The sequence below is a fragment of the Anas acuta genome, chromosome 8 (assembly GCF_963932015.1).
Source record: "Anas acuta chromosome 8, bAnaAcu1.1, whole genome shotgun sequence".
Lineage (NCBI taxonomy): Eukaryota > Metazoa > Chordata > Aves > Anseriformes > Anatidae > Anas > Anas acuta.
This window is the reverse complement of record NC_088986.1, coordinates 6,453,748-6,477,195: the sequence shown is the minus strand read 5'-3', so window position 1 is coordinate 6,477,195 and position 23,448 is coordinate 6,453,748. Positions and strand designations below refer to the sequence as shown.

The 23,448-nt window shown below is 39.5% G+C and overlaps 2 protein-coding genes across 4 annotated transcripts in view; both read right to left on the bottom strand.

Annotated features, from left to right (window-relative positions):
- Positions 1–4,707, bottom strand: part of CC2D1B (coiled-coil and C2 domain containing 1B) — a 31,673-nt gene extending 26,966 nt beyond the window's left edge. The window contains exons 1-3 of the mRNA XM_068691323.1: positions 4,673–4,707; positions 4,333–4,438; positions 1,305–1,446 (exon numbers count right to left, since the gene is read on the bottom strand). Of these exons, the coding sequence (XP_068547424.1) occupies positions 1,305–1,446; positions 4,333–4,398 (208 nt within the window). The 5' untranslated portion in view covers positions 4,399–4,438; positions 4,673–4,707. The remainder of the gene's footprint in view (positions 1–1,304; positions 1,447–4,332; positions 4,439–4,672) is intronic.
- Positions 1,380–23,434, bottom strand: ORC1 (origin recognition complex subunit 1). 3 transcript variants are annotated; one of them, XR_011099151.1, is made up of 19 exons: positions 23,143–23,296; positions 22,127–22,231; positions 21,601–21,728; positions 20,025–20,194; positions 19,159–19,534; positions 18,195–18,495; positions 16,814–16,918; positions 16,256–16,457; positions 14,560–14,666; positions 13,907–14,008; positions 13,249–13,420; positions 11,472–11,579; positions 10,562–10,711; positions 9,479–9,598; positions 8,116–8,282; positions 7,155–7,242; positions 5,920–6,115; positions 4,333–4,438; positions 1,380–1,446 (listed from the first exon to the last, which is right to left on the bottom strand). XR_011099151.1 is itself a non-coding variant. In XM_068691326.1 (17 exons), the coding sequence occupies exons 2-17, from the start codon at positions 22,213–22,215 to the stop codon at positions 5,921–5,923; spliced, it is 2,580 nt and encodes an 859-aa protein (XP_068547427.1). In that variant the 5' UTR covers positions 22,216–22,231; positions 23,303–23,434; the 3' UTR covers positions 5,393–5,920. The 3 variants fall into 3 exon arrangements, 2 of the variants coding, with proteins under 2 accessions (XP_068547427.1, XP_068547426.1); XM_068691326.1 differs by lacking the exons at positions 1,380–1,446; positions 4,333–4,438; positions 23,143–23,296 and adding an exon at positions 23,303–23,434 and having other exon boundaries at positions 5,393–6,115; XM_068691325.1 differs by lacking the exons at positions 1,380–1,446; positions 4,333–4,438 and having other exon boundaries at positions 5,393–6,115.
- Between the last annotated feature and the right edge of the window lie 14 nt (positions 23,435–23,448).

Genomic DNA, 23,448 nt, shown 5'->3' with positions numbered 1-23,448 from the left:
TTCCCTCTTATGAAAAAAGTGACAAAAAAAAAAAAAAAACGGACTGATACGATCAGGGCCAAAGGAATTCAGCACTGGAGATGTTGACAACAATTCAGAAGTTCCTGACGCCCAGATTCGTCACCAAAACACTACAGTGTGGGTCTTAACCACAAGTAACCTATATTCAAAGACAGATGTTCTGCTACTGTGCTTATTAGCATAATTGTGCATAATTGTCTTATTTACTACAATCTTGAAATCTAGATGGTGGAAATGATTTACAATTTAGTTTTAGATTCAAATACCCACTTTCTCTCTCTCGTCAATTACAGTGCTTAATCAATCACTTTTCCTAAATAATTTTTAATTTCCTTACTCCCCTTTTTCTTCATCTGAAAGTCCCTTCAAGTATTGCAGACAAATGACTACAGAGCTGAAAATAAGGCTGTAGTTAACTAACACTAACACTTCTTTCCAGCACCTGCAGCAAGGGCAGGCCCCATTCTCCTTTTCCCATCACTGCCACCCCTCCTCCTTGTAACCACTGCAGCATTCACACGGCCAGGCCCTAAACCAGATCAAGGAACTGCTTCAGCTGAAAACCCAACACAAGAGAAGTTTGTTTTTACAGATGAGCTTCCTGAACCAGTCCACCAGGCAGCTCTGTAAATACGTGTACTACTTCAGAGGTAGAGCTCGCTCACTACTAAACTACCCCAACTCTGAAGCAATCTTGACTTACAGTAGCTCACAGCAATCCTGTAGAACACTGAACAGCTCTAAGCAAATGCTATCAGACAAAATTAACAGATTCTTACAATATTTAGAATGATAATGATTAATTCCAAGAGACACTCTACTCTCACACATAATGCAAGCTACAGAGTTGTCCAGGTAACTCCATCACTTCCAGAATGTCTCTCTTAAAAGCAAGTTCTGTTTTGGTTACAAAATCCAAGTAACTGAAGAAGGTAGCATAACTCTAAACAAAACCAGAAGAACAAGCAAACGACCCACCTTCCACTAGGAACATCATTTCCATTTTGAATTGATCTAACACCTTCTACCACTTATGACTTCACATGATAAATTACAAAGCACATCTTTACTTAGTCATTATTAAATTGGCTAGCCATGTCTATCTTTTTCCTATGTTCACAAGAACACCCTTATTGCAGTAACAACTTCAGCCTTTCAAAGTAAAGGAAACTGCTTCTATCAGTGACGAAAAAACTTTTTAGATAAATTTGTGATTTGTAAATAAGTATCTTTAATATATTATTCAGCTCATTAATAAGTGAAATTCTGAAACTTTAACTTACTTTTCCCTTTTGGTTTTGCTTTCCCTTCTTTCACCCTTGCTCCTGTGATAGCTGCAAGCTCTGCTTCTAGGTCGCCATCATCCTCACCATCCTCTGCGCCCAGCAGCATCTCTTCAGGATTGAAATCTACAAACAGCCCCAGCTGGAGACAAGGGAAAGAAAAAAATACAGCAGTGAGAACAGAGATGACGCTCAAAAACATCACACTGCATAGATTAAACATTTCCATGCATTCTGGATGCTGCTTTTTTTTTTTTTAGAGCCCACTATCACACCATTTCTATTACCAGAGCAATGCGTACAAGTCATATGTAACTCAGCTGAGGTATGTAAATCTTCATAAGCAATAAATACTCCCTCTAGAATGATACATAACCAATGATTTCTAAAAATAAAGCCTATCTAATAGTTTGACACAAGGTAAAATAAAACAGTGTCTGTTATACTGAGCCTCATTAAGCAGATATCATCAAGGAAGCTAAGGGCAGTTCCGGTAACAGCTAAGCTAAAAAATATTTAATCATGGTTCACATAATACAGGTCTGACGTGTGCACCACAGAGACTTCTCCCTTATCTCTTGGAAGAAGCTATATTTACATATACTGAACTGTTCTTTATTTCTCATTACCTCTGTATGTAAATCATAAACACAAGGAAAGCGCATGCAGACAGAAACCTGGCCAACCCAGCAATGCCTACACTATGCAGGAAGAGATCACTACAGCTAAGTGACAGCACCTCAGGGAAGATTATTATTAACAGTGTTCAGAATTTGACAGAGTAGTGGTGGTTCTCTCTCAATTTTGGCAAAATATGCCGAAGGATATAAATATCCAAGAAACCTCTGAGGTCGCAATCTGAAAGACATTCTTCTAAGATGCCATTTTGAAATGAATTTTGTATCACTGATGAAGAAACCAACCAAACCAGGACTAAGTGTTCTTTATGCAAAATACAATAAGCATTATATATGTATAAACACGAATTAACTGAATTCCATTCATCCTGTGAGGTAGGTGGAACACATTTCCTCAGATTTTTTCAAAGCACAAGCCTCTTTTGGCTTATTGGTCTTCACATGGCCGAGCAGGCAGCAGTTCAGCTCCCTTCAAGCAGAGGAATAAAAAAACAGTTATTATTGCAAGGGTTAACAGCCGCCTCCTGCCTTAGAAGACCTGAAGTGCTGCCAGAAGTTGAAGCTGGCTGTCAGTTTATCAATTAGCGTGAATCAGTAATGACAACTGTCAGAACTGTGGTGCTGGTGGCTACTGCCCTGAAATATTTTGTTGCTCTCTTTGAAGCCTTGTATAATCCGAAATGAGAAACTGAAACGCAGCTGAGAAATACTACCTCCAAGAACCAGGAAGAACGTTCAAAACTAGCAGCTACTTGTTGCCTAGCCATGATCCTGCCCTTGACATTCTGTAAGGCACTGAGCGAATCAGTTGGCCACCCCCTGCCTTCTTCGTCTATCTTCTGTAAAAGAAAACTACTATTCATAGCTTTGTGCAGAACGGAAAGAAGGGCTAGACAAGATTTAATTAGGGAACGTTTATTAACGGCGATCTAAAGATTCACCTTCTATAGAACACACACATGTATCTTTTATCAAAATGAACCAGGAGCTGCTGTGACTTTTGTTACTATGCTGTAAGCGTAGTAAGTGTAGTCATGAAGAAAAGAACAGAATCCAGCATTTCTAGCTCTGACTTTCTCAATCTGTTCAGCAAGGCACATTTCCAATTAAGTTAGCACATGAACTGCAAAGTTTTGGTTTTACTTCTTTTTTTCTGTTATATCAAGCATTTGTTTAGTATTAACATGCAGCTCAAAAAAAAAAAAATAACTTCATTTGCAAGTAAACAAACTATTAGCATATTCAAGAAAATGACCCTCCAAGCTATAAATAAGAAGGGACAAATAACTAACCATAGAGCATTAGAAATTAGCAAAATATTAGATCCTTTTTTTTTTTGTGCCTTTTTTTTAGGGAGGGTGAAAGATGTTTTCACCTTTTACATTTTCTTATATATTACTATTCCAAATGATAACTACAAGTTTTTGTATCAAAGCAATGCTGACGTTATGGACCTCTAACAGAACCATTCTGCCTCTTGTATAGGAAACCTGGTTCCTAGGAAGTCACCAACAAGGAATATCTTACCTATTTTTTCCAGGCTATTATCCCATTCCAATCTCTTCTCATATTTCCCTATTTTTCTATCAGCTATTTCTTCTCAGCAGACTTGCCCCTTTTCCACCTTCAAAGATTTCCGAACCTCCGCTATGGTTTAAACTTATTCTATATGTTTAACTGAGCTCATTTTTTCTCCCATTCCTCTATCTAGAATTTTGCCTTGGTCAGATTTCCATTTTTGACGCTGCTTCCTGACTTCCTACACCTCCTAACTATTAACTAAATCATGCCTCCCTTCTCCAGACTTCCAAAACCACATCCAAAGGTAAAGAGAATGAAAAAACAACATATTGACACATCTAAGCTCCCTGAGATTACATTACAGCTACATGACGGGGATATAGACAGATAAGCTTATCTGGTACATGAATGACTACACAGAGGGAAATAAGAAATAATTGTTGATTTATTGTTACCCCATACACACCCCTGGATTTGTTACTAGATATTCTAGTCTTCTTATTTCTATGTTCTTAGATGTGTAAGAAAAATCTCAATATAGTTATTGAATTTGCTATTAAATCTCAACGTAGGTGAAGTAGGAAACTACTGTAAGCATGAGTCATGCGGTCTCATGCAAAGATTACAGTGTTACAGCATCGTGGCTTCCTTCCAAGGCCTCTGCTACTGCATGTCAGATCATTACTTTAAGAACGCGCTAAAGCAGGAAGCCGAAAAACAATCAATACACAATTCAGAAGTTTTCGTAGCCCTACAGTATCAGTGCACGGGACATCCTAGCAGGACAGGAGCGGTAGGAGCTCCCCAAAGAGCAGACGGCCCCCTCCGTGCCGTACCACCACACCTCCCTGCCCCTTCGCCTTCCTTACCTGCTTTGCAACTGCAGCGCCCTGCCCCTTCGCCTGGGGGCTTTTCTTGTGCCTCCTGCCAAGCATGCTGGCTCCCGAGTCTCAGAGGGCCGCGTTTCTAAAAGAACTGAGAGCACAAGGAGCCCAGCGTCAGTATCTCAGCACCCGGGTGGCTGCGCGGGCCGGGCACAGCCCCCAGCACCGGGGGCACCCCGCAACGCCTCCCGGCCGCGGGCACAGCGGCGCCGCCTTCCCCACCGCTCCCCCCCGGCCGCTCAGCCCGCGGGAGGCCGAGCCCCATGAAATGGCCTCCGCCGAGGGCCCGGCCCGTGCCGGCACAGCCCCGCCGGGCCCCGCTCACCTCCGCCCGGCGCTGCAGCACGGCCCGGCCCGCACCACCCGGCCGCGGCTCCGCCGCAGCACAGCGCCTGCGCCGGGGCTCCGGGGGCGGGGCTGCCGGGCCTGGCCCCAGGGCAGGAGGAAGGGGACAAAACCCCAAGCCTCGACCCCGGGATCCTTGGGGTATCCCTGGAGATGGGAGATCTCGTACACCCTGCCCCAGCCAGCCCCAGCACGTAGCAGAACGGGGAGGAACCAGGCTGGGCTAATAAACGCGTTAATAAGGAGCTGTAGCATTTAGGGTATGCATTGCCATAAAGGAGCCCCTTGGTTTTGCTTCTCCAGCCAGGCACATTCCTGTTCAATGGTTCCTGAAGCTGCTGTGGCAAGGGTTCCAGTCCCCTAAATAAATGGATGCCCTAGCTCAGGTTCCCAGCCATCTGAAGCATTATACCCCACTTCTTTAAAGTAACTTTAGAGAAGGGAGTTCTCCAAGAAGCTTTCTACCAGGTGCAGTCTAAGTCAGTTCTATTTTCTTCTTTACTGAGATCAAACATTTGGAGCCTTTTCCACAGGAGTTTTCAAACTACCCCTCTTCAACAGATCCCCAGAGTATGGTAAACAGCTCGATTAGGGAGGCAGCTTTTAAAACAGCCATGAATTACTTGAGGTTACTTCCTTAAATCAATTCTCAATACCAAGGGAAGAGGGCAATCCAAACAAAGAAAAAACAAACAATTGCTTAAATGACCAGCTTCTTATTTTTACTTTCCTAGTATCAAGCAGTTTCCTTTAGATAGCCAATTTAAATATCCAGTCTTGATTGCAAATAGAAAGTTCATTTTCATTCCAAAGTATAATAAAAGTTTAGGCACATTTTAGTCATGTGTTTTATACTCTACAACATTCAATGAGGGAAATAAATACATCATAATGCCACAAATGACACTGTTAGTCTCAACAATAAAAAAGCTCCTTACCGATTAAACTTGTTGGTAGTGATGCAAGTAATCAATTTCAATTTATAAACCTCAGTTGAAAGGGGAACACTTACCAGCATATAAAAGTTTCCTTAAAACAGATAGTTTGATTTCAAATATTTAAAATGCTTTGAAGCACGCTCTTTATTATACAAAAGGTGCTTGGATACATCAAGCAAAAATATTTAGAAAAATACATTCCACTATTTCCATGTTATCAACACTTAAAAAATTAAAATACACAATATTTAAAACATTTATACAAATATAAAAATAAAATCTCTATTGCCTTATTCATCCTTGAGCGCATACATGACATCATCCTGGCTGATATTTAGTCGCACACGCATGTGAAGATACTTATTACTGGACTCCACCAGCAAGAGCCTGCAGGCACCAAGCCTTGAGCAAATCGACATGATATCCGACACTGTGGGGCTCTGCATGCCTTCCATTCTACACAATGATATGTGTTGATGATAGACCTATTAAAAAAAAAAAAAAAAAAGGAATATGTAATTCCTGCTAAACTCCTGCTGCAATATAGTAGGCAAAGGTGAAAAAGGTAAGTTTCCCTCCACATCTATGAAAAATTAGTTTCAGTCTGTAGTCTTAACAGACTGCACACACCCAAACAGCTCAGAAAGGCACAACACACCTTTAAACACAGAAGAATTCACCTGTCACTGAATATGCGGACTAGAAAACCTCTACCAAGAATTGGCTTTTCTATTTAGAAAAAGCAGAACAAAACCCCTTTTGGTGTTAGAGAAAAACTAAGGAAGAAAGATAGAAGATCAGTCTAACAAAATATTCTTTGATGTTCAAGAATTGATTGCCCGCTGCATCAGTGCGATCAACTGACACACATGTTCAGGAAGAAGGGACAGAAAACCTAATTGTAAGTCTTACTTACAAACCTGTAGAACCAGATACCGCTAACATTTTATGTAAATATACAGTTCTACATTATCATCATTAAGCATTAACATTTAGCTTCCATACTGTGAAACATGAAATGGACTCTGTACTTGACTCTGCTGGTGTATTTTATGGGCCTACTCAAAAAAAATTGAAGCTATTAGTGATGTATCTGCCTCCATTGAGGGAGAGAGAGATGCAGAAATTGGAATTAACTTTGAGGTTTCCTCCCTCATCTATGTTACCTGGTATTTCCAGGTTATCATTTATTTCTTCCCTTATGAAATATGTTAGGTAAAGGCACACTATTTTCAGATGCAGACTAGAACATTACATGAGCCAGGCCACTGGTAATATTAATACAAGAGCAGGTGTTTCCAATGACAAGTATTTAGTCCCACTGAAAACAAGGGGTAACATCAATTATGCCTCACAGGTGGCCTGGACAACCATGTCCCAGTTTACCTTACTACGTTTGTCTTCCATCAAATTCTAGGAATAAAAAACCCAGATATTTTAACGCTTATGCTTGACAGTTTTGACAGTGCTCCCCTTCCTTAAAAACAAAACAAAAAAAAAAACCAACGTGAAACACTAACATACCTGTTGAACTGTTGCCTCCTCAACTCCTGCCCTGCGAAACTCTGCTAAAACTGCTTTCAAAAAGATCTGTTCGTGCAATGAGGCATTCCTGAATATCCAAACAAAAGGGACAGAAGTTAGTCTGCCAAGTTAAGAACTCATGAATCCTTAGGAAGATGTCTGGAAGGGAAATTGCCTGGTAACAATATTTAAACGTAGGGCATTTTTCTATCTGAGAGGGGAAAAATGCAAGACATTCCATTTATGTCCACTAGCCAATATTACAGCTTGCAGCTCTGGCACCACAGAACACTATGTTTCACTCCACCTTTTTCACTATCTATAGGAGACATTTCATTCCATACAGAATGTAAAGCTTAATGACTCAATGAAAATGCCATACAAAGTTTGATCACTGTACAGATCCTTGTTTCTTATGAGCACTTGTATTAGGAATAACATGAGACAAGTATTAATGTGGTAAACCCTCATGAATTACAGAACTGTGTAATGCCACATATTTGTGTATGTGCTGTGCTGGCAGGACAAGTCTGTAGCTACTTTAATAATTATAACCCCCCTACTGAGAATGGGGGAATGGGGGAACCCACACCAGACATCATACCTGTTCTGCAGTGTGTTATGGTCAATTTACATTTATTAATGTCCTATTCACATTTTTCAGACCCAATGTACAAGAAGCAGGGAAATTTCAAAATCCCTGATTCAGACACTGATAGGCAAGCATCCTGTACAACTTTCAACAAGCAATTTCTGTGTCTTGGTTTCCCATCTTTCATTCCTATTTTGTATCCCTCTTCTAGCTGTGCTGCGGGCTGTGTTTTTTAAATCATGTTCTAACAAAGCATGATGCATCACATACACCACTCAAAGGGGATAAAAGGGCAGACTGAAGGTTCTGTGGAAATCAGCAGTAAAAATGACACAAAAGCAAAGAAACACCTCTAAGAAATGTTTTTACCTGATCGCACTTATATATGGTGATGAAAACATTTCATCTATGGCTTCTGTTATGTGGGCCATCCTGACTATTTCAGGTGTATTCTTTTGGCTAGCAAACTCGCAGATCTCAGTGGCCCTTCTGCAGATATCAAGGCAACGCCTTGCATCACCAGACAATGCTGCTACCTGAAAGTAAACGTGACAGGCTTGTAGCAATATTTCCTATAAGTTGAGAAAAATATTTAGCAAGAATCAACAGACCAAAACAAACAAACAAAACTGGAGAGTATTGTTCATGTGGACTATGTCAAATAAACCCAGATTTGAAAAAACAAAACAGTCTTATTGATCAAAACCAAACAAAAGCAACCTCCCTACCCCATCCTGATACAGTAATCACAAATTTGAGACTCAACTTGGTGTTACAACCATGGAAGTCAAAGGTTTAAATAATAATCAGGAAATTCAATATGAATGGTTTAACCGAGCACCAAAAGTTTTCAGAAACATTATAAAATGGAGACCATTGGAGATGATCACAATCCATGTTCACGTAGAAAGAAGGTGAGAAACAACTCAGTTTTCCCATATATAAGGGAATATTTTTTTAGGAGTACATGACTTCTTAAAATAGGGTTTCAAAGCAACACCTGGGATAGTGAATTTAAACTTAGAAATGCCTGAAGAATATTGAGTATCCAAAATTTCTGAAACAAAATACTTAAAATCCTACTTATGGCTTATAATTTTTAATAGTTATGAATGTTCACTAGATATAGGACTGACCCATTTTCCCCAGTAGAAATTCATGACTTATGGAAGCCCAAAAACCCTCCTGGAACCAAGAATGAAAAACCCTATAGAAAAATCTGATTACAAGTTATTGTTAGAAAAATTGTACTAGAAGAAGGTTAGTCTGCAAATTCATCACTATTATTCATAAAAAAACAGTGGTTCCTTCACAACAAAAAGTAAATACTGTTTACTTTGACCTATTTATGAGAATTCAGTTTTTAATCATAAAGCAGTGTTTTCCAGAAAAAGTTTGAGTATACTGTTTTGTAGATGGTCTAACGTATCATTTTAATGCATTTTAACATATGCTAACATAAGACATTGGATAATGCATACATCTCCCATTTGAAAAGCTACTGATCCCTAAAGCATTATTTTTTGTACAGAGTACATAGACTAAAAATAGAACATATTACGCTGAGGCCTTAAACATCTTGAGAAAGAAAAAAATAATATAGGTATTTTTCAGCATGCCTGAATGTTATTTATTTTTTTTTTTAGCCCAAATACTGTTACAAAGTTATCCCTCAGTGACTCCCCGTACTCTTTACCTAGCACAACACAGAACACATTTGCATTTTATTTACCTTTCTGGAAACTAGCTGAATCGCATCTTCTTCAAACGCCTTCACACTGTTCAGTCTAGATGAAATAATTTGCTGTAACTGTTTATAGGTGTACGGCTGGAAGGACATTCTGGTAAGGCCCTACAGAAAACAATAAAATACAGTAAGCACAACCTGTACAGTTAGTAGCTTTAATTTCTCTGGTGGGACCACTCTCTTTCACATCCTTCTCCTCCTAGCTTTGATAAGCTTTTATTATTTATTCTGGTTCCTATTTGTGAAATAAAAGTGCACATCCATAAATACAACAGACTGAGTGAGGATCTGTGGTTGGACCACCTCCCCAGTAGGCCTGAGGAGCAAGTGCTGCTTGCTATTAGAATTCAAGTTTCTATTACAAAACAAATCAAAGTCACCCAGTCACAAGAATCTTTTCTAGACTCTCAGATCTTCAGCTAGTCTGCAGGTTTAGTGGGTGGGAGAACAATTCACAGTTACTGTGCAACTGTCTTTGAGTCACAGAAGGATGGAAGCACAGAGCACTGTTTTTGCAAATCACTTTTTATAGCAGTGGTGAAACGATGACGTAGGAAAAATATATAAAACACATGTGTAGAGTGGTAAAGCATCCAATTTTCTGTCCACAGGTATCCAACAAAGAAAATCTACCAGCTGACAATAGAAAATGGATAAGTAATTAGGTGCCTCGAATGGAAAGGGAAAGAGGAAGGGAAAACAGAAGGAAATTTCTCTGAACTCCAGTGTAAGCAGCTTCACCATGAGGCATGGCATTTGATTATCCAAATACTAATATGTTTAAAAAGACATCTGCATTCGCTTTCTTAATTCATTCTTACAAGAACAGAGTATTCTTACACAGCATAACATCTGATTAGTGAGCTGGCTCCTGTACTTACTTTGCTAAGATTAATATGCTAATCATCTGCCCACTAGAGAGAAGAGGGCATTAAAAAAGCATTAACTTCTATATACAGAAGTTCTATATAACCCACCCTACCTTTCTCCCATATTACCTTTGACTACATACAATATTTAATCGGTTCTCATTTTCTAGCATAGCAACAAAACTGTTAGAGGACATACCAGCCTGCTAGCTACTCTGTTCATCATTATTCTCTCTGGCAAGTCCATGGTGTTAGCAATGGCCAAGATGATTAACTTGGAGTGCTTTTGAGTTGGCCAGTCAAACAAATTGTACATCACATTCTGTTTTCGGGTCCACAGAAGATCAAGCTGAGGAGAGAAAAAGGGAGAGAAAAAATTTGACTGAAAAAAGATGGCTTTGTATTTACAATACTCGCTGGGGGTGTAAGAGAGCTAGTTCTGCCACAGAACACTTCTTATGTGATACTGAACAAGCTGTCTGTTGTCTCCTTTATTCATCTATTAATAGGACTGCATTTTCTGAATTAGGGCTCTGATCTCTTGGAAAAGCACAGTCCCAATAGATGTTTCAACACTATTCATCGCAGTATTAAGCTGGAATTTTTAAACACTACTGTGATATTAATATTACATCTAACAAGATGAAAACACCTTTCATGCAAGGACCTGAATCAGCTTACAGGAAAAACATAAATGCATATTTGCTTGTTACTGAATAAAGCACATCAAAAGTTTCAAAATCAGATATTTCATTGTGAATGTTCTCACTGGAGAAGGCAGTAGCTTCCTGACAAAACAGTGCTGAATTTTATGGTACTTAAGACTTGACAGAACCACTCATTCCATGACTTAGACAAAAACAAAACAAAAAACAACATGAGAACCAAGGAGAGAACAACTTTGGCAGTAGGATGAGGATGCCTGCCTATTTACATTCAAGTTTTCAAACAAGACTAAGAGGAACTATTAGAGTGTCTTCTCTCCAAAGTCTACTTGTTTTAGGCCATATATGATATACTCTAAACACACATACTTTTTCCATCCTCCACAACCTTTTTTTTCCCCTTATGATACCATAGGAAAGAGAATGAAGGATTCCTCGTCTCACCTCATCCACTATGAGCACTGTGGTCTTCCTCTTTGGTCCAGGCGTACAAAACAGCTTTGCCAGCAGTGTTGCAGCATGGGTTGCTGTCACCTTCTGACCTGTCAGTAGCTGGACAAGGATTAAACAATGCTGCAGGTTAAACTTCTGATTTCCAGGGTTTTGGTGTGATTAACTCTTACGTGATTACAACTTTTCAACACTCAAGAACAACCAAATCTTGGTCACTCCCCACAGAACTATTATTATTTTTAAGTGTGGCTCATGAATACACTTAGCTCTACCAAAAACTGTCCATAAAAGAACAAAACCAAAAGAAAACAACTAAAAAAGAAAGGCCATTGGAATTTCCTACAATTTGTGCTAAATATAAAGATTCACCTAACATACCTCAAGGTTTTCTCTGAACAGAAAGACACCTGTCAAAAATCTAAGTCAGTTGACAAGAACAGCCTTACTTCAGCAAACCTGGATGCATATTAAAATATTAATGTATCAGCAGCAGGACCTAAACTAAATAATTTAGTCAACTCTAAGCTAGGAAAATACCTTCAACAAGAACCGCTTCTGCGATAAGCGCCATGTCAAAACAGATAAGCTGACTGTATGTTACTTCTTCCCTTCCAGCTCCAAAGACACACAGAAATTAAAGCATGACAAGTAAAAATTATACTGTATATGATGAATCAGTTGTTCAACATATCTCAGAATCAAGCCATAAAATAAACTTTTCATGTGCGATCTCCATTTTGTTTGCTCTCCAGAACAGCAGCTTCCCTTTTAAAGTACGGACTGGAGATTTCATGATTATTAAACACCCTGAAGCACAACAATAATATATACTTGTTTCATGTTTCCAATTCAATCAAAACCAGTCTGAATCAGTCCTACCAAGCAGTTCCCAGAGGATTCTGATTCTACAGCTCTGGAACTGGTCATCCAGTATCTCAGAGTTCAGTTTGTTCTGGTGGAACTGGCACACTTACTGTACCCAGGCATGTAACTTTCTCACTGTCCAGGCCTTTGTGTTGCTGTTTATTATATGCCCTTTATTATATGCTTTATTATATGCTTTCCTAAGAAAGTGACGTAACTGCAGTAACGGGGCAGAAGTTTTTAAGGAAAGGGACTGGATGCTTCAAGAAACACATTTCATTTCACTGGCCCAAAGGTAGCCTAGACTGCCAAAGGTCTTGGTGCAGTTACTCTCTAACTGGTATCTTAATCCATTCCTCAGAAGGGTAACTCAAACCTGTGTAAGTACTAGCCGTAGTCCCAGGTGATATGCTGCAGACTAGTTTGTCATAAACATTTGAAATACAGTATGGTTGATAGAGATGGGTTTTCTTTCACCGGATTGCTATGACTGATTTACAGTTAAGACCATGTAAGTAATTACTCTGTTACACTGACTTTCAGAGTTGTCATCTCAGTAACTTTCTAAACATGTGTACAGAAAAAGCCGTCGAAGGGTAAATATTAAAAGAATCTAGTTTAGATTTATTATTATTTAAACCAGGGTAAATGTTATAAATCAGACTATTTCCCAGCCTATGTCCTTAGGCAGCTAGAAGAAAGACAGTTCACAAAGCTGGGCACAGTCTTAAACAAATCTTTTTTAACCTGCTCTCAGATAAAAGCATACTGTCTCTCAGAGAGACTACTTTAGAAGTATTGATTGTTAATTGTCTCAAATCCTGAAACACATCGAGGATCTGATGGTAAAGTATAGGATTTCCCTTGTTTCAAAGCAGGGAGCCATCGAAGAGGCTTTGCTTACCTCTAGTATCTGCACATAAGCTTGGTGAGGGTCAGTCAGCTTCATGCCATTGATCTCTATGAACTCAAATGCTGGGACATCATCATTTTCTGCAGCTTGCTGAAGACAGCGAATCACTTCATGAACAGTTGCAGTTTTACCGGTTCCAGGCACTCCAGAAATATACATGCACCTGTAAAAGTAGAACACCTTTTTAGCAGTCTGAGCAAAATTGTGACAAGAAGACGGAATTCCTGGGCTCAGAGACCACCCTTGAATACTATTCCCCTCTCTGTCACTTCACAAAATTCCCTGTATTTCAGTTAGTTTATATGCAAACAAGGGCATGCCACACATTGCAAGATCATGAGAATTTTTATAATTACTGAAGCAAATAACAATCTAAAATACTTTATAAATGCTAATTGATCTCTTAATTAAAAAAATACTTTCCCAGATATTTAAAATTGACTAGGTATTTGTCTTAAATTTGAATCTGTAAAATAAAGGAGCCCATATTAGTTATATGCACAACCCACTGAAGTAGAAAAAAAAAGTAGGAAAACCTCAACTAAGAACTTTATTTCAGTCAAACAAGGATATATTTTTAAATAAAAGCAGTGTAGATTGACTGCTGTTATGCCACAGGTAGAAGTTAAAGCCTCAGCAACAAACTCACCCTCCAGTACCATCCATAAGTTTGCTTTCCACAAAGTTATAGATATCCTGGAATTCTTCTTCACGACAGGGCAGAGATTCAGGGATAGCAGAAACATGCAGCCTGTTGACAAATAAATAAATTTAAAATTGGAAGTCCAAGAATTGCATTTTTCACAGTTCTACCTGAAGGGCCCACTAGTGAAAAACAAAGAGCCACCCTCCACCCCCCTTTACAGTTGCATGTAGGTTTTCAAATCTGTCTTACATAGTCTGAACACCAATGTCAAGTATCCAAAAAGAAATAGCCTAGTCTCTCTCTAGTTTTCAAGCTTTTAGAATAAGAAGGCTGAATGATCATCTTCGTAAGCAACCAGCATTAAATACGTGATAAAGATCTAGCTGTTGTAATTCACACAAAAAAATAAGTCAAGGTAGACTACGGATAAAAAGGTACAATAGCTTACAGTAAGGGGTGAAAAAGCTAAAACTCAGTTTGAAAGACACAATCAATCCTGCAGGCATTTTTTTCCGCACTGTGTGAGGACTTAGAAAGGCGCATTTTTACCAAGTTTATTCAATCTTGTAAAAGTTGACACTTCCCTATTTGAGCACAGCCTACAGTTCTGCATACCTGAAACAAAACTATCATTTCTTCCCTTCAGCAAACATTACCTTAATCTGGCTTCTTCTAGCATACTAGCTGGTTTCTGTGCTGCATGGCTGCGTCTGGGAATTTCAGGAGTTGCATTCCGGGGTGTCTTAGGCGTTCCTGGTAAAGACTGCAGAGAAAAATTAGAACCTCAAACAGATTTGCTAGATACAAGAATTTCTACTGGAGCCTGATCATTCATACAAGTTTCCAAAACAATACTGATGCATAATGACTACCTGGGGACATTGAAGTAGAAGATGAAAAGACAGTCCTTAAAAACGGAATTACCACATAAGCCTCACAGTCTTTTTCTTCCTTGAGGGGAAAAAAGAAACTGGAAGGGGAATGGTGACACATACAACTTTAAAATTCTTCAGCCAGTTAAAAGGTCAAGTTCTTTATATTCTTCTGAAGTCCTATGTTACAAAGTGGTCTGGATTTTAAGAAACAGCAAGCAAATAGAAACTGATCAATCTGAATTTCATTGTGCAAAGAAAAAAGCCATGCAATATCTGAAATATTCTTCCTTATTGTGCTTACAGGTTCTAGTTATGCTAGGGTTTCTGCATTAGACATTTCATAAATAGAGAAGAAATTAGCCATTGTCAGTATGAGCCTGAGTAAAGGTGCTGAAGAGTGTTAACAGGTCAGGCCTAAGATCCATCAAACCTGGAATCTCATCCCAGGGATGTCCATCCCCAGTGGCTGTGACACAAGACAATGCCAGCCATGCTATCTTTGGTGTGGCCATGAACCCTGTAGAGCACCCCTTCTGTGTTGGCAGCATCAGCACATTGGGAAGCCTTCAAGAATCAGGACAGCACAAAGTTGGGTTTACGGCTTACTGCTGTATATAGAGATTGTGCTGAATAAAGACTACACAGAAAACGCACTAAAGTGTCTCTGTGTGCAGTTTACAGTAAGAGTCAAAATGTTGGCTATAAATGGATGTTTAGAGAACAGTAAGAACAGGACAGGAATAAATTTCAGCCTTCAGCTATTTTGACTTCACAGGATTCCAAGAAATGGATGTAGTTTCTTTAGTAACCACCCCCATGGATCATTCTTGGGTACTTCCATGGTCTTTCACTGAACTCAGTGAAACTTCTTACAGTAACAATATCCCTTGCCCAAGAGCTTCACAGGTCTAACTACTCACTGAATAATTAATTACTCTTGTTTTGATCACAATTCCTACTAGGTTTATTTGAGAGCCTGTAGCTTATATTGGGAGAGAAAATAGTCAGTTTCTGCTCAACCCTTCTGCCACTCATGATTTCAGAGACTTACTGTTATCTCTTCCCACATTGTCTCACTTTTAGGTTCACAGTTCACATACTGCTATCAATTGTTACCCATGTAGAATCAAATCCATTAATTTCATCACCTTTCCTGCCTTTCTCTGGATTTTTTAATTATTTTTTTTTTGAGAATAAGGGCTGAGAATAGGGCATAAATCACTAGTCAGCTCCAGCCTAATCCAACATTTTCTCTTAGACTGACGTTTTCTGATCAACGTTGTCACGACATTCATGATATGCAAGTACTGCATTTTCGTAACTGTGCTGAAGTTCATATGAATCAAGCTACTGTTTCATTCAAAACTATGGGATTCAGATACAAAACTTTGGTACAATCGTATTGAGCATTCCAACAACTGGCTTAGAAATAACAAAAACAACTTTTTAAAATGTCAACAGCTACAAGGAACCTTACAGTTTTCTTTGGGGTCTTGGCAGGAGTGTGAACTGAAGGCTTCCTTGAAGATTTTGGGATGCTGAATGTTCTGCTTGCTTTAGTTTTCTTTTCTGGTGAACAAAGCGCATCGCTATCTTCTTCCTCGCTACTTGAAGAGTATGATCCATCTGAGCTAGACAGAAAATCCTCTTCCTGGTTTGATTCTATCATATTTAATAAGCTATAAAAAACAGAAATGGCATGAGTTTTTGAAAGACTACATGCAATTCTACTCACTACAGAGTTTCATTTGATACATTTTCAGCTTTTCCTGTAGTTGCCATAATCAGCAAGTCAACATGCTCTCCACTTGAGCTGTTAAGTTTTCCATAGCTACTTAATAGAGTGGTTTAAAGGAAGTCAGTTTTCTGATGAACACTGAGTCAGCTTAATGTTTCTGAATACAAGACATTTTTCACTCTGCAATTAAGCTTATTTCTGTAATCATTTGCATTTCAATATTATGCTATACAAACTCTCAAGGCTTCAGGCTATCAAAAGCAACCTGAACAAGATACCATGGAAGCGAAAATGTACCTGATTTGCTGCGCAATGAGAGCACTTGTCTTCTTTGCACATGCTCTACGAGAACGAGGAGTGAGTACAGGGCTCAGACTACCCAGCTCCTGAAGGCCATTTAAGCTGTAAAGAAATAACACAAAGCTATTTGTATTTCCTCTTTGCATCACCCTTGTAAAGATGGAGACAAGGCCTTTCAAACTTCAGGCACAGTTGTGTTGGAGTAACAGTCATTACAAACTTGTTACTTGTTAATGACTGGAAATGGCTTGGATGCTGGCAGCATAGTTTGCCCTCATTGGCACTCGCTTTGACACATCTTTGCCCAGAAAAAAAAACACAAACATTTACATTCATGGTCTACACTAGAAAGATTTCCTATTATAGAGTGAGTGCTCCTATGGCTGTTCTTCTTCGGAGTCAATTTTTCTATTTGAGTTTTGAGACTCCTCCACTGTCAGCTTAGGAACTTGATCCTTACTGTTGAAACATTTTACCATTATTGGTTTTCCTATTAGTAATTCATCTCATTATGTGTTTTTAATATATGCTTTAATTATTTGTAGACAAAAAAAATATCTGAGAACTGTCTACAAGTGCCACTGAAATGCTTTACCTTAAAAATTGAAATAGCAATAGTTTTTATGCTATATATAATAATTGACAGAAGGGGGCAAATCCCTCAAGTGTTGCATCCACAAATTTACTATTTGAAAGGAAGAACCTCACTGGTTTCTGGCTTTCTGCATTGTTTTATGTAAAGGTGTTTGATCCATTCTCCCCCTGCCCCAGCTTAATTCCATTTTTAAAGGCTGAAAATATACTTACACGATAATTACACTTTGAGTTCTTTTCTAAACAGTAGTATGAAAGTATACACTTAATTATCACGTGAACTCTTCTGAGGCAATCACAGCTCTTCCTACAGTCTGGCACATCTCAGTAGTTGTCACAAATAAGGCACATCTGAGCTTGTACCACATACATACAGAGACTGCAGGGAAAGATTTTTATCCAGGTTGCTGAGTACAAACCTCAATGATCAGTTATATTTCAATTCTCTTTCATATCCCTTTCATCACCCTACCATTCCCAGTCCTCTCTCTGTTCTTCTAACTGGGAGCTGCTTGTGCCCAGTTTTAACATCAGCTCCTCTTACAACCTTCCCCAATCATCCACTCACTTCCAAGTAACACGCTTGCTATAACTTCACCACAGCACGTTTGTAGCTATTGAGGCTATGCCCTATTCTCTCACTGACCTTAACAGACAACGTGTGGGACACAAAGGGACTTTGCCTGCTTTTCTCTCCAGAGCTCTTTCCTAAGTGTGCTATTTTTAAGTAGTTCTCTTAAAGATACTCCATACAAAAAATAATTACGAAAATGCTATCACTTACCACATAGCGTCATCTTTACTATTACGATTCTTGGCTTTTTCATTAGATTTTTGGACGTTACTATAGTAGGGGGATAATCGTATTGTATCACTAAACCTCTGCTGGTGCTCTGCAGCATCACCCACTGAATTTGAGTCATCATCAGGACAAGGCATTTTTGGTGGTGAGCCTAGAATTCCAGTGAATTTCACTTTTCGTTTAGCAGCTGATGGTTCTAACGTTACTATAGAATCAAAGTCATCATCCAAAAGCTCCAAAACATCACAGTCCAGGAGCTTGTTTTGAGGAAATCTTGTGGGACCTAGGAATCAAGAGCAAAATGAACTTTTATCAGGCTGTAATATGGATGGTTTCGTTAACTTTCAGAAGATGTAGTATGATTGGCTTGGTGGCTGTTGTTTAAATGAAAAGTGATAGCATTAAGCTTCAGGAACAAAGAAAATCTCACTGGAAGGCATGCATTCCTTCTCCAAAGATGACAAAAAAGTACTACAGACTGATTTTTCCATTTCCAAACTCTCTCCATCACTTACAACTTTACTTATGCTTCAGTTTGAATATAATGTGTCAAAAAGGCCAAGTGTGCTTACTCAGCCAGCCCAGTTACATTCTAATATACCATTAGCTAGAAGATTGAGGAAATAAAAAAAAAAAAAAGGGAGACATTACAATGTCAAATTAGTCTGACTGGCAGCATTTCAGAAAGCACACATGTTAATTTAGACTTAGCAATTACAAATAAAACATTTGCAACAGCAACTGAACATAAGCAGTATAGTTGCTTGAAATAACAGACATATAAGAAGACAAAGAACTGCTAGCACTAAACACATGGGCTAATCCCAAAGCTTAGATGAAGTAGCTAAAAATACTGTATCGCCACTGTTTAGACTACCCAAAAATGAAGAGGCACAAAACATGCTACATTCAAAACCAAACGGCCAAAAGATTGCCATATACATACTGTTCAACTGTAGCTTCTTCCTTGCTGTTGGAGTTTTGGTGCCATTAGCCACTCTTTGTGAATGTCTCTCCTTAGACAGGGAAGACTTGGAAGCAGAATGTTTTGATTCTATTTCTACCTCAACATTTTTTGTTTTCATGACACTCCGAGCAACCTTCTTGGTCTCTTCTTTCATAGAGGAAATGATGTCCAAAGGAACAAATGAGTTCAAAGAGTTTAGGATGCCATCTCCTTTCTTGTTAGCTTCTTTCAGCTTAGAGAACGTGTCACTGGACAAAGCCTTAAAGCATTTCCCATCCCAAGACTGTTTCACATAGAAAATTTTTTCCTTGTTTAATGTAATGGGTAGTTCCTCCTTTGGATGTAGTGGTATTACCTACAAAAGGAGAAAATACCAACACACACATACCTTAACATTTCCTATTAATTTAGCATTCAACTATTTTCTATTTACATATTTTATTATTGGAACTCACAGAATCATAGAATTGTCTAGGTTGGAAGAGACCTCAAGATCATCGAGTCCAACCTCTGACCTAAAACTCATGCTATCTTTCATTACAGAAGGCAATGCTTTCAGTCTAGGTATACTTAGCCTAGCATAACTTTACTGTACTACAGGCCTCCCATCACATTTCTTTCCATGCAGTGCTCTAAATAAGCTGGCTGCCAACAACCAAAGTCATTTTGGGATGGAGGAAGGAACATTAACAATTTTGAACTATCCTATACAATTGCTTTAACATACAAATACACATCACACGTTTGGTTTGGGAAGCAGTAAAGTAGCTGCACTGTTCTGTTACACTTTCCAAATTGTTGTGGTTTCTTTCTTCCCTGTAGGTATAGATGGGCACCATACATACCAGAACACTTTCAATAATCGTCTCCACAGCTATATCATTGTCATAGCCAGAAACCTGATCAAAAAATACTTCTTGGCAAGAAACCTCTCTTTTAAGCAGTTTCCGTTTATTCTGAGGTATCTCTGTAATATGAGAGAACCACTGCACAACTGCGTGTTTCTGCTGAGCGCCTGTAACAATGAAAAGAAACCAGTGAACACTCAGAATTTTGCTGCATCAGAAATAGTTATTACCTCAATGACTTCTGCAGAAATATTAGACAAGACACTTTACATACATGTAATGAAAGGCAGTGTTCTTCCCTAAGAACTTTTAGTTTAGAAAGGACCAAAAAACAGGATGGAAAATATCACAGCTGTCTTTTTCCAGATGATCAAGACAGAAGGAGAGAAATTGGCTCAAGTTCGCACAGAGTCAATACCAAAATTAGGAGCCACCTTCAGGTCTCTGAAGTCTGAGTTGAGACTTTCAAGGCTTAAGGTACTACCTGCACAGAGTCTCAGAACACAGAACATCTGCAGACCAACTAATCCACCAGCTCACTGTCACAAATTAAAAAGGTTCCTTATTTGCATGCATGTGTTCTAGCTGGACTCCACTAACTGAAGGCAGTGACATAAAAGGAGAACTGAGAAATTTCAGAACATTTTTTGTAATTTCAGTGTTATTTTAGAAATAGACCAGGAACATTTGTTTGCTGCCTTAAAAAAAATAATCAGATAATCCTGCTGTGAAATATACAGAAGTTTGAATAAACAATTTGAACAGATTCAATGTGGATATATTTTAAAAAAAGCATTTTGAACATATTACAATTGAATATGCTCCTCTCTACATATTCAAAGATGAACTCTTTAATAAAACAAAGCTACATATCTTTACTTTGTCAAAAATGCAGAAATTAATGAAAAGAATGTTCAGTTATGCTACAATAAATGTGCATTAGTAAATATGTATCACTCCAGATTATGTTTAAAAAAGTAAAAAATTAAAAAAAACTACAAAATATTACCACAGCCCAAAACAAACAAAAGCTGTTCAAAGAAATCAGATATAGCTAATGTATAGTTTCTTATTCAGCCAAACGTTGTGCTGCCTACCTGCCATGGTCCATTTGTTCATATGACCCTCTATAAATAAGTAGTTCTACAGGGGACAGAAGTAATGAGCTCCATTTATTCAGCCTTGTACCTCATGTCCCTTGTGTCTAATAAGATGCAAGTACCAAGGCTGTAGCACTGTTGCTCTGTATGAGTTTTCCAACTTCTAAATAAAGCATGAGCTCACACCGTCTTCCTCAAGGACCACTTCTTTTAAAGTAAACAACTAAGCAAAAGACTTTGCCTTTTAATGCCTTTCAACTCTGCTTTAACTCTCCAATTTAGTTGAAATTAGCCATTAGCCACAAACATCTGGGGAGTATGTACATATAGATGCAGTGATTACCAAAACCTAGTTTCCTTCATAACTTTGGCCAGTGATGCTTTTAATGCCAGCTACATTTCCGTGATACAAGCGTCTTTAATTTAACGTTTCTCAGATAGGAGGTAATTTTTTTTTTTTTGTTATTTCTTACCATCTTCATATAAATCCAGGAGCTGTGCCACAAAAGGCCGATCTGCATTCTCCCCTTCTATTAAAACAAACTCTCCAAGCTGTATACATTTTTCTCTTCTGGTTCTTTCTGATTTTATAATGATCCCCCTAGAAAGTGACACACACATGCAGATTAGCAGGATTTCACATCCTTTATAATTCATATATCATTAAAACTGCTGATATGCCTGCCAGCCTTATAGCTAGTTATGGCCCACTTACAAAGGCTAAAATTCATTTTCCCTATTAAAAATCATGTAGATTTTAAATAGTTAACGCTTACTCTCAAGTTTAATTAAATGCTTGTTTAAACATTGTACAATTTACAAATCAAGAGCTTTATGACAACTTTTTGTTATTTCCATAAAGTGTTGTGACACAGTATGGCAAAACCACTACTCCTTAGTAATATTCCTCCTGCCACAGTAACCTAAATGATGTCAAAAATTTAAAGAAGCCTGCACCGTTCAAGTTCCCCTGAGAAACCAGAAATAAATGTTATTTACTTGTACTGCAAAGTCCTCAGTTTTCTGTCTGAGCTTGTGGGTTTTCCATACCAGGAGTAAATAATTTTGGTCTGCTGCCGGGTGTTCATGATTCCCAAGGAAAAGCTAAAACAAATAAACAAACATTTTTGTTTATTTTTTTTAAATAAAAGCAAAGAAAGACCCAAGATTGCCAGATTGCTAGAACTGCAATAAGTTCTTCCAGTGAATATGAAGGAGCTGGCATAAATCAGTTGATCCACAGAAACCTACCATACCTGACACCTGCAGACACCACTTCCTCAAGGAAAGAGGAAAAAAGGAAAGTTTTTGGTAGCGCGTTATCCTTTCACTCTGTGTTGTTTTTTTTTTTACATCTAGCGTTTGATTAACACACCTGACAAACAAACGATTCCCTTGATATCGGCTTGCTCACTTGTTTACAGAGCAAGTTACCAGGACTGATGCCTTCTGTTTCACCAGCTACCAAAACTCTCCCAGACACTGGAGGCTAAGATGCAGCATTACTGCCGTCTCCCCAAGCTCTATTTCTCTGAAGGCAGTTTCAGCTCCCAGCAGCACTGGGCTGTTCAATTGCCAGGCTTCCAGCCCCAGCCCGGCTGCGGCCCCTCAGCGCCCATCACCACAAGGCCCCTAGCCCGCCAAGGGCCATTTTATCGCTGCTTTTCAGTCAGCTCCCTGAGGCCGGGCGGGTGAAACGGCGACGAACGTTTCGCTTTTGCTTTTTATTTTTCCTAAAAAAGAAATTTCTCTTTGGGAACGTGCCGCTTGCCTCACGAAAACGCAAACCGACGACGGTTAAGGGCGCTCCCTCAGCGAGCCCCGCGGTCCCTCAGAGGGAACCCTACTCCCTGAGAGAGCCTTTCTCCCTCAGCGAGGCCCCCGGTTCCCTCATGGGGAGCCCACCCCCTGCTCCCTGAGCTCCGTGCTTTGGGAAGGGGCCATAACGACCGTATGGGATCGCCCCACAAAGCCCCCGACCCGCCCGCTCCCCTCAGGCCCGGGGCCGCGCTCACCGCTCCCCTCAGCGAGCCCCGCGCGCGCAGCGGTGGCGGCAGCAGCAGCGCGAGCTCCGCGGTGGAACTTCCCGCCAAAGCGCGCACGGGGAGGAGGGGGCGAGCAACGAAGGAGGAGGAGGAGGAAGAAGAGGGAGGAGGAGCTCCGCCATATTTGTACCTGGCACCCACCGCCCAACAGCGGCGCCGGAAAGGTGGTGCCTGCCCGAAAATAAGGTGGCGGCGGCGGGGAGGGAGTCGGAAGCGGAATCGGTCGCGGCCCTTGACGGAAGCGGGCAGCGGGAGGGAGCCGCTGCCGCCGGGCTG